The sequence below is a fragment of the Pipistrellus kuhlii genome, unplaced genomic scaffold (assembly GCF_014108245.1).
Source record: "Pipistrellus kuhlii isolate mPipKuh1 unplaced genomic scaffold, mPipKuh1.p scaffold_m20_p_7, whole genome shotgun sequence".
In the NCBI taxonomy this organism is placed as follows: Eukaryota; Metazoa; Chordata; class Mammalia; order Chiroptera; family Vespertilionidae; genus Pipistrellus; species Pipistrellus kuhlii.
This window is the reverse complement of record NW_023425573.1, coordinates 48,024,050-48,036,247: the sequence shown is the minus strand read 5'-3', so window position 1 is coordinate 48,036,247 and position 12,198 is coordinate 48,024,050. Positions and strand designations below refer to the sequence as shown.

Genomic DNA, 12,198 nt, shown 5'->3' with positions numbered 1-12,198 from the left:
CACACACACACACACACATATATAATATCCAGTCTTGCCCTGGTCAGTTCTCAGTGGTTAGAGTGTTGGTCTGCACACCAAAGGATCACAAATTCATTTCCTGATCAAGATGTGTATGGGAGGCAACCAAACACATAGATGTTCCCCCCCTCTCTTTCTCTCTCTCTCTCCCTCCCTCCCTCCTATGCACTCTCTCTAAAAATCAGTAGGAAAAATATCCTTAGGTGAGGAGAAATAAAATAAGATAAAATAAAATAAAATAAAATATCTAGAGTCTTGGAGAAACTCTTCTTCAAGCAATTTCTAAATACTGCTTCTTTTATTTTTATTTATTTATTTATTTATTTATTTATTTATTTATTTATAAATATATTTTATTGATTTTACACAGAGAGGAAGGGAGAGAAATAGAGAGCTAGAAACGTCGATGAGAGAGAAACATCGACCAGCTGCCTCTTGCAGGCCCACTACCGGGGATGTGCCCGCAACCAAGGTACATGCCCTTGACCGAAATCGAACCTGGGACTCTTCAGTCCGCAGGCCGACGCTCTATCCACTGAGCCAAACTGGTTCCGGCAATACTGCTTCTTTTAAATGAGTGTCTGGTAACTGCTGGTGGCAATGAATCCAATTTGTCAAAGATAATGGTTACTTCTGAGTCTACTCTCCACTTCAGCTCTGGGTTTGTGCTAGGACTGAATTGTCTTTGATCACATTTTCTCCAAGCAGCCCTAAAGCCATCTTGATATACTGAGGGTCATCCTAAGGTGTATATATAACTTAGGTTTGCTTCATAAGACAATGGACTTACTCTCCGAATCTGCCCATTACCCTCTCTCTGAGAGTAGTTGAGGAATACTGGTCTAGGTGATTTTTATCTAGCTAGGGCTTCACCAGTCATGCACTGTGCAGATGCAGGGGCCAACGTTCACATTACAATTTTTGTAAATGGCACCTCCTATGCACTGCATAATGTATACAGCCTTATACTCCCGCCCTATATCTTATCATTATAATACATCTCAGTGGGCAGAGTATCAAAGTATTGCATAGGCTGCCTAGAAAAGAGACAAAATGGCCTATAATGCTGAGAGGAATACTACAGCTTAAAAAAAAATCTCTATTAATTATAACCCAAAGCTCCAGTAGCAATAAATACTCTCATTTGTGCTACTTGTATGCAGGTTAGTGTTGGGAATGGATAGAAGACTAGCATTCCTTGCTGGGCTATGAAATGAATGAGAACTACCCAAGACATCAACCCCGAATCACAGCTTAAGATGTGGCAAAACACTATCCCTTCTTAGAGTCTTCATTTCATTCTGCTGATTCCAAAAGGGATAGGAAGGACTCTTCAGCGCCATCCGTAGGGCTTCTCCACACCCAGCCCCATCTGGCTTTTAATCCTTCCCCTCCTCTCTTCTCTTCAATGGGAAAGGAGACATGGCAGCTCCTGATTCCAGCTCAGTTGTTCGTTGGAATAAATTACAGAAATGATCAGCTACATTGGTCCACTAGAACCTTTTCTTAATCCAAACAATAAAGCACCAGATCTTCCAACAGTGGAAAGATGACTGCCACTAAAAACTCTCTACTTCATGAAATTCACTGGAGTAAGGTTTTATGATCTCTGGGTGGTTTGTGTGTGTGTGTGTTTTGTCTGATAAGAGACAGTGCATAATAAAAAATGCTGCAGTCCATCACCCGATCCTGGCAGTGGGGACTGAAAACTTACGTCTTCGCTGGAGAGTCCAATCCACAGGGAGGCATTACGCAGGACCGCCTGCACAGTTAGGAACGCCTGCTGGTACGGGTCCGAGATGCTCACCAGGCGCATGCCATGTTTCTGGCATTCCCACAGAGCCTCGGGCCACGTCAGAGGCTTCAGGATTATTTTGTACAGATTACTTAGGTACTTCACAGTCTCTGAAGTATTCTGCAAGGTCTGGCTGCCTTCAGGGTCTGTGTGTAAAAGAAAAAAGATACAAAAACTACCCACTCTGTGAGTCATAGGACATTTAATGTACGTTAGATACTACTTATCTATTAGTTTATGTTAGATTTTGGGTGGGAGAGCTAAGTATGTCTTCCTGCATACCTTAGTTAAAATGTATGAACCCCCAACATTTGTGTTCTAAAATTAGAAGAAAATTCTGTTTTAGCTGACTCGATTTAGGAAGGAGAAAAGCTATAAACAAAAGTAGCCTGTGAAAAGATTTCCACTTCAGGTTGGTGTCAAATACTTGCTTTGTTTGAACTGCTTTAACAAGAGGGATTAATTTAGCAAACAGTTCTTCAGAAGAACATAGATTATTTACTTGAGAGTATCACTACATAACAAAGTTTTTTTTTTAATCATGTTAAAAAGACATTGTGATTAATGAAAATAATTAAATGCTTCTTAAAATACCTTTTTGAAAATATGGATAATTCCTATTTTTATAAATACAGTTTAGTTTTATTTGGATTATAAGAAGTCATAGTGATCCATTTATAAATGCTTCACATCTTTTTTTAGTGCTAAATTTAACTGTGAATGTTTATACTGAACTAAATTAAAACATTAAGTTTTTTCTCCCTCTTTTCCCAGGATAGAAAGTAAAATCTAAAAAAATGCCAGAGTAGAAAGGAGAATAAAATTCAACCATAACATTGTTAGACAATTCCTAATAATAAATTCCACCTGATAGTTAATTTTGATATTTAATTAAGTATAATGATAATACTTGAAAAAAATCACATTCCATTTGAGATACTCTGACTCACTGAACCAATATGGATTTAGTCATGCTATCATTTTAAGAAAACTATGTGATCACAAATTAACTTTAATTCATTTATAAGATTTTTGTTAAAAAATACTGTACATAGCTAACATCATAAAGTCCCACAGTTACTTAGATAATAACCCATACCTGAGTATTTTTGACAGAGAGACAGGGTGTGGCGTTCACTGCAGGACGTGAAATTCCATGTCCCAGTTAAGGGTGACTTTCGGTGGTTGAGCATCAGGGCACAGTGGTAGCGGGACTCTTCGTCAAAAATCTAAACAAAGAGGCAAACAGAAACAAGCAGTTTTGAAACTAACAGCCTGAAGATCTCAGCAAGAATGATCCCTGAAAAGGGTTCTAACGTCACATGGTTTTGTGAGTAGTTCTTTTAAACTTTCAAGGAAAGACAGTGCCTCAAACTGAGTCCTAACTCAAAACACAAAAGCAGAAAGCTATGGAGTTTATCTAAGGAAGCTCACATGATCAGAAAAAAGATCTGACAATACGGCATAAAAACACTCTATGAACAGAGATGAAAACATTCCCAAATAAAACTCTAACAAATCTAACTTGGTAGAAGAGTAAAATAAGAATCCATTCTGAGCCAAGACCGGTTTGGCTCAGTGGATAGAGCGTCAGCCTGTGGACTCAAGGGTCCCAGGTTCAATTCCGGTCAAGGGCATGTACCTTGGTTGCAGGCACATCCCCAGTAGGGGGTATGCAGGAGGTGGCTAATTGATGTTTCTGACTTCCTATCCCTCTCCCTTCCTCTCTGTAAAAAATCAATAAAATATATTTTAAAAATGAGTCCATTCTGAGCAACTTGATTTTTATGAGAAGATAATGACAGTTTAATGTAACATCAATTAATGTATTATACCACTGTCCATAGGCTAAATGGGAAAGACTATATGACAATTTCAATGGATGCTGGAAACAAGTTTTAGAAAACCCAGTACTTATTCCTGAATAAAAATTCAAAATAAGCTAGTTAAACAAAAATATGTCTTAAAGGGACAACATCATATAGTGAAAGACTACAGATAGGCCCATGAGAGTTTAGATCAAGTCTAGGAAGGTGTTTATCACCCCTCGTATTTACCATGGTTCTAGTAGTTATACAATATGTAGTGAAGCATGAATTGTTATTTGAAAATTGTTTTATTAGGAAACATAAGGAAACCTAGTGAAAAACTCTAAAAAGTAATAAGGGCTTTTAATAAGATGGATGTCTATGAAATTTCTCTCTGTAAAAGCCTAAGTAACACAACCCGTCAACTGAATGACCAGTCACTATGATGTGCACTGACCACCAGGGGACAGGTGCTCAAAGCAGGAGCTTCCCCCTGGTGGTCAGTGTGCTCCCACAGCAAACCTCCTGCAGCCAGCCAACCTCCCACGGTCCTTCCCCACTTGATCAGCCCCGATATTCGGCCAGGCCGAGGAACCCCACCCATGCATGAATTCATGCACTGGGCCTCCAGTAAAAATATAAAAATTCCAAACAATAGCTTTCCTACATATCAGTAAGAAAATCAAGAAGAATGCCATCTCAATGGCAGTAAGACAACTGCTATAAAAACTTCTTTGAGAGATATAAAAGAAGACTTGAACAGAGGGATATTATACTATATTCTTTTTAAAAAATATATATTTTATTGATTTTGTACAGAGAGGGATAGAGAGTTAGAAACATCGATGAGAGAGTCATCGATCAGCTGCCTCTTGCACACTCCCCACTGGGGATGTGCCCGCAACCAAAGCACATGCCCCTGACCGGAATCGAACCTGGGACCTTTCAGTCCGCAGGCCAATGTTCTACCCACTGAGCCAAACCAGTTTTGGCTATATTATATTCTTGAATTAGAAGAGTAATAAAAATTTGTGAATTATCTCTAAAATATTGTCAGATTGTCCTCAGAATTTTTTATTTAATTGTTTTGACTGGAAATTCACTAAGCATAGTTTGCCTGGAAGAATGGACAAGAATACTAAAAATATCTTAAAGGCAAATAATTAAAGATATCCAGTCATATATATATATATATATATTTTTTTTAATTTATTTTTTTTATTTTTTATTTTATTTATTTATTTATTTTTTTAAAATTTTTTTTAAAGTGTGAATTTTAAATAACTTGATTAAGAACACACACAGAAAAGCAGTAGAGATGGGTGTGGACAAAGCACCACCTTTCTCCAAAGATATATTTTTAAATATGGCAAAATTAGAGTATTTAGATCTGTGAGATTGCTGTATAAGATTATATCTTATATACAGATACATGTCATAAACGGTATAACAAAGAAGGCATCCTATATCTCATTAAAAAAATGTTTTTATTGATTTTTCAGAGAGAGAAAGGGAGAAGGAAAGAGAGATAGAAATATCAATGATGAAAAACATGCATCTGCTGCCTCCTGCTCGGCCCCTACTGGGGATTGAGCCAGCAACCTGAGCATGTGTCCTGACCAGAAATCAAACCACGATCTCCTGGCTCATGGGTTGATGCTCAACCACTGAGCCACTCTGGCTGAGCCTATATTGTTTTTAACAAATGGAAATAAATGCAATAAATAATGCTAGATCATTAGCTAGGATTAGGGAAAATGATTACAGAGTCATTGTCTAGGTTGTATTTCTGGAATTCAATTTTTAAGTTAATTTCTTAATCTTTGCTCTTTGTACAAAAGGTGGTTTGTATCAAGCAAATAGGGAGGACAGAAGCTGTGGGCAGCAATCTCATGATATAGGCAATTGTATATAAATAAAAGCCTAGGTGGCCCTTGTGCCCTCCTGTCATCACAAGATGACTACCCCCACATTGTCACAAGATGGCCACCAAAAGATGGCCAACAGCAGTTGGGGCCATCAGCTGACAAGAGAGAGCAGTTGGGGGTGACTGGGCCTGCAGGGGAGAAGTTAGTTGTCAATCAAGAAAGTGGTTAAGGGGTGATCAGGCTGGCAGGCAGAAATGGTTAGGGGCAATCAGGCAGGAAGGCAGGAGAGCCAGCAGTCCCGGACTGTGAGAGGAATGTCTGACTGTCAGGATTGGGCCTAAAGCGAGGGGTCCCAGATTGAAGTGGGTGCAGGCTGGGCTGAGGGACACCTCCCCTCCCCCAGTGCACAAATTTTATACACTGGGCCTCTAGTTGTTAATATAATGCCTAATCTCATTTTATTGCTTCTTTATATTTAACTCTTAGGGAAAAATGATCATTAATCACCAATTTTGTACATTTTGCCTCAAGAGACAAGTTGACAGCTTCAAATCCCAAAATATTAAGTAAAGCATTTATAATTGCTTCTGTTTGCAACTCACTACTTGACAGTTTTACATCATCGTGACAGGGATGTGGATCTGATGCTATTGCGAAAAATGAAGGCATACACATGAAAGCTAGAGAAGCTACTGCTGTTTTTGTTCTTGTGACAATCTTATTGAGATACAGTTGATAGACAATATAATTCACCCACTAAAAGCATAAATTCCATAGGTTTTAGTATATTCACAGAGTTGTACAACCATTACCCTCCAATCGATTTCAGAACATTTCACCTCCCCCAAAAGAAACCTGGTACCCTTTCACCATCATTCTCAATCCTTCCATCCTCTTTAGGTCTGGCAACCATGAATCTACTTTATGGGTATTTTATATAAATGGACTCATATAGCAGGCCCTTGTTCTTAGTCCAATAATTTATGGAAGACTCGAGAATTTCATAGAGCTACATAGATTACTGAGTCCAAAAAACTTACATTTGATGGTATTGCTAGCCTCCGACCAACCAAGAATGGATGAAAGTTATTGTATGTCAGCTCTCTGTTGTCTATCCATTTAGTTATTCTTTCAAAGGCTGTCCAGCGCAAACCAATCCAAAGAGCATCTTCCATCTCCGGAAGCAACGATGTAATAAAATCTGTCAGAAAGAGGTTTTTAAAGAAAGCATTTGACTTATTAAAATTAAAAATACACTAAAAATGTCAATGATTGCCTCCTGCTTATCTATTATGATAGTCTTTTACCTACTCTGTACAAAAAATAGTTTAATAAGATTTAAAAACTATGTAGATTCCCCCCAGCCTCCCAAAACTAACTTTGCTCCCACATCAGAATAAACCATGTTTCCAAAAACAGTTCTGCTACCTTGTTCTCTTTGGCTCAGCACTGTAGGAAGGGTGCCACCGTAGGTGTGACAAGTACTGCTTGCTTCAGAAAACGTAAGAGACTTGGGTTTAAGCTTTAGGAAACACTGCAAACAAAGAACGTACATGAAGCATAAGATTCCAGTCATGGGAAAGCTCACATAGGAAATAAATGTCTCATCTTTCAGAGGGTTGCTAATTTTTTAAAAATATTTTATTGATTTTTTACAAAGAGGAAGGGAGAAGGATAGAGTTAGAAACATTGATCAGCTGCCTCCTGCACACCCTCTACTGGGGATGTGCCCACAACCAAGGTACATGCCCTTGACCGAAATCAAACCTGGGGCCCTTCAGTAGGCTGATGCTCTATCCATTGAGCCAAACCGGTGAGGGCAAGGATGCTAATTTTTGGTCTGTATCTCACAGGTATGGAAATTTATAAAGTAGTACTATAAAAATGCAGATCTATGCTCTCTATATAAACAACTGAAGAGAGGTCTTTGAACTACTTTTTATATCTTCCATTTATTGAGTGCTTCATCTGGGCTAAATAGTTTGTTTCATATTATCTCATTTAATTCTAACAACTGGGGAAACGGAGGCACAGGTACAGTAACTAACTTTACCCATAAGTGAAATAGCCATAAAATGGTATGGTCAGCATTTAGACCACATTAGTTCCCATGTGATTTTAAAGTTTGTATTCTTAATCATCACCTCCTTATATATAAAAAGAAATAATTAAAAAAACAAATTATTTCCCTGTCCCTTGGCAGAATATTTTGATTCAATTTACATTGACTGTATAAATTTAGTACTAGTACTTTGGGGGGAAAAGACTGTCCTAGTTTTAAAATATCAAAATATACCCCTAATATTTCAGCTTTACTACAGATTTTTCTAGCTGTCAGACACATTTCCTTTTTCTTTTTGATGTTATAATCATACTAGAGGCCCAGTGCATGAATTTGTTCACCAGTAGGGTCCCTTGGCCTAGTTTGTGGGATTGGGCCAGAACCGGCTCTCTGACATCCCCCAAGGGGTCCTGGATTGCAAGAGGGTGCAGGCTAGACCAGGGACCCCACCAGTGCATGACCAGTCCCAATCAGCCAGACCCCAGCAGCAAGCTAACCTATGGGTCGGAGGGTCTGCCTTCTGGTGGTCAGTGTACATCATAGCGACTGGTAGACTGTCTGACCCCTGGTGGTCAGTGCACATCATAGTGAGCAGTTGAGTGACCTTAGCATATCATTAACATATTACGCTTTGATTGGTTGAATGGCCGACCAGATACAGCATGTTAGGCTTTTGTTATATAGGATTAATGTGGAGTAGTATGTTCTAAATTGTGTTCCTTGAAACATTCAACAAAATGTTTTTATTTAATCTTCCATATAGCATGAAGCGGCCTAGGGCATACAAGTCATTGTGTGGCTTCTTGAAGACTCGAGAAAATACCCGAGTTTGGGGTTGAAAGCCTCATGGCAGAGGAAAAAGACAAAAGGAGCCCGGCTTTGAGGAATTCATAGAGTTTACATACTAACCCCAAGCTGCTTACCTTCAAACTTCTTTTATGTAATAGAATAAATGTTTTAATACTGTACCTATCTCTCTTTTCAGCAGTCAAATATGTCCCTAAGAGATATATATATGCCAATACGGATTATGCATCTCAAAGAAGCAAGTATAGAATGTAACATTTCCCAAACCTATTTAATCGTAAACTATTGATACATCAGAGGCAAGATCAGTAATTAACATTTGGTTGGCATATGTGTAGTTTCCAAAAAGGAGTTGGGAAATGCGAGTCTAGTTTGATCAGTAGATGTTGGGTGGATGTTTTTCATAAGGGGGAAATTTATCAGCCAGAAATTGCAGTTTCCTATATGCCATAGAGATAGTCTTGACTTCAATGTATTACTATCTGTTGATACTGGAACTTCAGCAATTTAGGTGCAAATAATAACAGAATAGGAACACACTATTTTGAAAGAGCTGTAGGCATGACTAACTTGAGAGTTAATTTGGTTTCTGACTAAGGTGAGATATTGAAATATGCAGAGGCTGTCTTAGTGAAGTTATTTGATGGATTGCCATTCTGTCAGAGGCCATACAACCATCATGAAAGCAATCATCGTTTGCACAATGTAGCAATTCTCTTTTTACCTTATTCAGAAAAGAAATCCAACTCCCAGAGCATTGTACTTTAGCTGCCGAATCTGGACTATATTTCTCCAATGAAGATACATTATATTTTTCACAGATGAAGGGCAACTTGGTATTACAGTCTGCTGGTTTATTTAAGTCTGAGAAATGAAAAGCAGGATTACTGTGGTGAGATTTTCCATCCAGTACACTTAAAAAACAATCCAGTCATAAAAAAAGTCTATTTAAATTAATTCCCATGTGGTTAAAATATAGTCATTCTTTTCTCTAGCCATTTATGTCTTCTAGCACTATTCATATCAGTAGGTTATAACATACCAATACTGCCTATAAAAATGCGTACATACGGAGTAACAACCACAGTTACCACAGTTCCCGATGATGGGAAATAGAGTTGAAGTAGGCTAATGAAGGGGAAAGGGACCAAAACTATATTTTAGAACTGCTGCTTGTTCATCTTTGCAAATTTGTTATTAGTTATGAAAGCGGTAAGTTTATTTGTAAGTAATTACTTTAGAATAAACGAAGTAAAAATATTCACAGTCAGAAGTAACTTTACTTGCACCTGGAAATTGTGCTATTGTGATTAGCAATAAGTCAGGAAAGATAAAGCTACCAAACCCATAATCAAAGGGAAAATAAAATTAAACTAGTAATTGAACCTGGATTTCACAAATTACATAATCAACATTCAAGGGTTTGGAATTAATTTTACCGCTAAGCCAAGTCCTGGGAGATAGGTACAGACATTCCTGTCCAAACGTTATAGGAAAGTGATGCCACGAATGTCTTGAGCTGAAAGAAAATGAGAGATTTGACAACTTAGAATATAGTTACATGTCCCATTCTGGTGTTTACTGTGAGTAATTTTAATTCTAGATTTATGCCATTATTTTATACACCTTAAATTATTTAATGTAAATATGCAAAAGGACTTGGTTTCTCTAATCTAGGCAGTGTATGGATTAATGAACAAAACTAATTATGAAAAGTAATCCATTTAGTCCAATAGGTGAGGCTCAGTGGTTGATCATTGGCCTATAAACCACAAGGTCACCACAAGGTCATGGTTCAATTCCCCGTCAGGGCACAAGCCCTGGTTGTAGGCTAGTCCCTGGTAGGGGGCATGCAGGAGGCAGCCAATCAATGATTCTCTTTCATCATTGATGTTTCTATTTCACCCTCTCTGAAATAAATAAAAATATATTTTAAAAAGGGTAATAATACATTTATTAAAAGGGAATTTGGAACTGCTTCTTTCAAATCACTTTTTAAAGGTAGCATCAATAATAATACATACTATATATAATGACGATCTATTATTGGCTGCTCAGGGGTTCTCACCCACCACTTCTGCTCATCACTAGATATCTGAAAAACAAACCAAATGTCCATTCTTATATGTGCTGAGTTTTCTAGGAGAGTTTTAATTTACCCTCATCCCATCATAACCACAAAACACTATATTCCAAACATTCCGTTACTTTGCTATCTAAATTACACAAACCAGTTCCTTTCATCAAAAGAGTAGTTTAAAAACTCTTTGTATGTTCAAAGGCCCTATTTTTCATATAGAAAATATGCTTGCTGTAATTATGGGCATACATCAATTGGACATATAGTGTTCTATCACAACTAATTATAAATTTAAAGATGAACAAATTATTTTTCCTCCAAAAAGATATTTTGCAAAGTTAGTTATTAGTAGAAACAGAAACTCAAGTTAACTATAAAGTTAACTTTTAGTAAAAAATGTGATAAGAACTTAGGATAATTTATAATATCTATTGCTGTTCATTGTATAAATCGATATTCATAATTAGTCTTGAATATTATAAACCATAAGCAATTAAAGTTAACATGTCTAACAAGAAACGAGGGATTTGAATGTTGTTAGGCAAATTTTTCTTGAGAGGAACATTTAACTTTTGTAGATTTTTGGCAAGAATTTTGAAAAAATATTAATGAAATAAATACAAAAATAAGAACAATATTTAAAAATACATTCTTTTTAAAATTACATTTGCTATTTTGTTTTTGATGGCTTTTAGTCCTGCAAAAGATGTTAAAGTAGCCAGGGAGCTTTGGTTGCTGGCGCAATATAGGACAGCTTCTTCGTAGTTTAAGCGAGGTTCAGGGACAAACCAATATTCACTTCCTTCTATTATAACTGGAGGTCCATGAATTCCAGCACGCTCTAAAGGAAAAGAATATCAAAGTTATGACTGTGTAAATCAAATTGCACCCTCTAAGCATGGATTCATGTTCAGAATTTTTTAAAATTGTAATTCATTTAGACTCCTGGCTCTCTCTGGGCAGGGCAGTGCTTCCTGAGGACTCCTGGGCCAGTGACTGCCACCAGGAGTCACAGAGAAAGACAAATCCACCCTCGTAGCCTTACCCCACCACAGCCAATCACCTCCCTCCCTGGAGACACTTCATCTAAGTTGGAGATGTGATACAGAAGAAACTGTCACTCAGGCCTGGGTTTAAATAAAGTAGATGCATCATTGAAAAAGTAAAGGCAGCTTTGGCTAAGTTTTCTTAACTCACCTGGATTGTACCAGTCTGGTGTTTTTGGAGTATGACCTGTATGAGGAAGAAAGCAAGTGGCTCAAGTTTAGTGTCCAATTATAGGACATTGCATACATAAGTCAGGGTCTTCAATCTACAGAGGCCTCACAGTGTTGCTGAGGTTTGTCCACTTCTTGCTGAACCATTTCCTTTCATGTTATGATCACTTAGATTTAAAGTCTGTGGGGACTACGCTAAAGCTATTATAGTGGCAATAAAAAAGCAGATCTGATGAATATTAATAAAGTATCACTAACAGTTCTCCACCTTATACCATGGAAGTCACAAAGGTATGATATGGCCACACACACCAAAGGGTCATGGATTTGATTAAGGTCAAGAGTATGTACCTGGGTTGCAGGTTCACCCCTGGCCCTGGCCCTGGTTGGGGTGTGTGTGGAAGTCAACTAATTGATCTCTCTCTCTCTCTCTCTCTCTCTCTCTCTCTCTCTCTCTCTCTCTCTCTTTCTCTCTCATTGATGTTTCTCTCTTTTCCTCCCCTCTCTCTACTCTCTCTGAAAATCAATAGGAAAAAATAT

General features: G+C 37.7%; 1 protein-coding gene across 7 annotated transcripts in view; it reads right to left on the bottom strand.

The window, feature by feature from the left end:
• Positions 1-12,198, bottom strand: part of LOC118709530 (lymphocyte antigen 75) — a 120,716-nt gene that overhangs the window by 59,281 nt on the left and 49,237 nt on the right. For all 7 annotated transcript variants that reach the window (XM_045575518.1, XM_036421683.2, XM_045575519.1 and 4 more), the window contains 9 exons: positions 11,639-11,674; positions 11,107-11,282; positions 10,386-10,456; positions 9,801-9,880; positions 9,086-9,225; positions 6,921-7,026; positions 6,533-6,693; positions 2,916-3,045; positions 1,736-1,962 (listed from right to left, as the gene is read on the bottom strand). In XM_045575518.1, the coding sequence (XP_045431474.1) occupies positions 1,736-1,962; positions 2,916-3,045; positions 6,533-6,693; positions 6,921-7,026; positions 9,086-9,225; positions 9,801-9,880; positions 10,386-10,456; positions 11,107-11,282; positions 11,639-11,674 (1,127 nt within the window). The remainder of the gene's footprint in view (positions 1-1,735; positions 1,963-2,915; positions 3,046-6,532; positions 6,694-6,920; positions 7,027-9,085; positions 9,226-9,800; positions 9,881-10,385; positions 10,457-11,106; positions 11,283-11,638; positions 11,675-12,198) is intronic.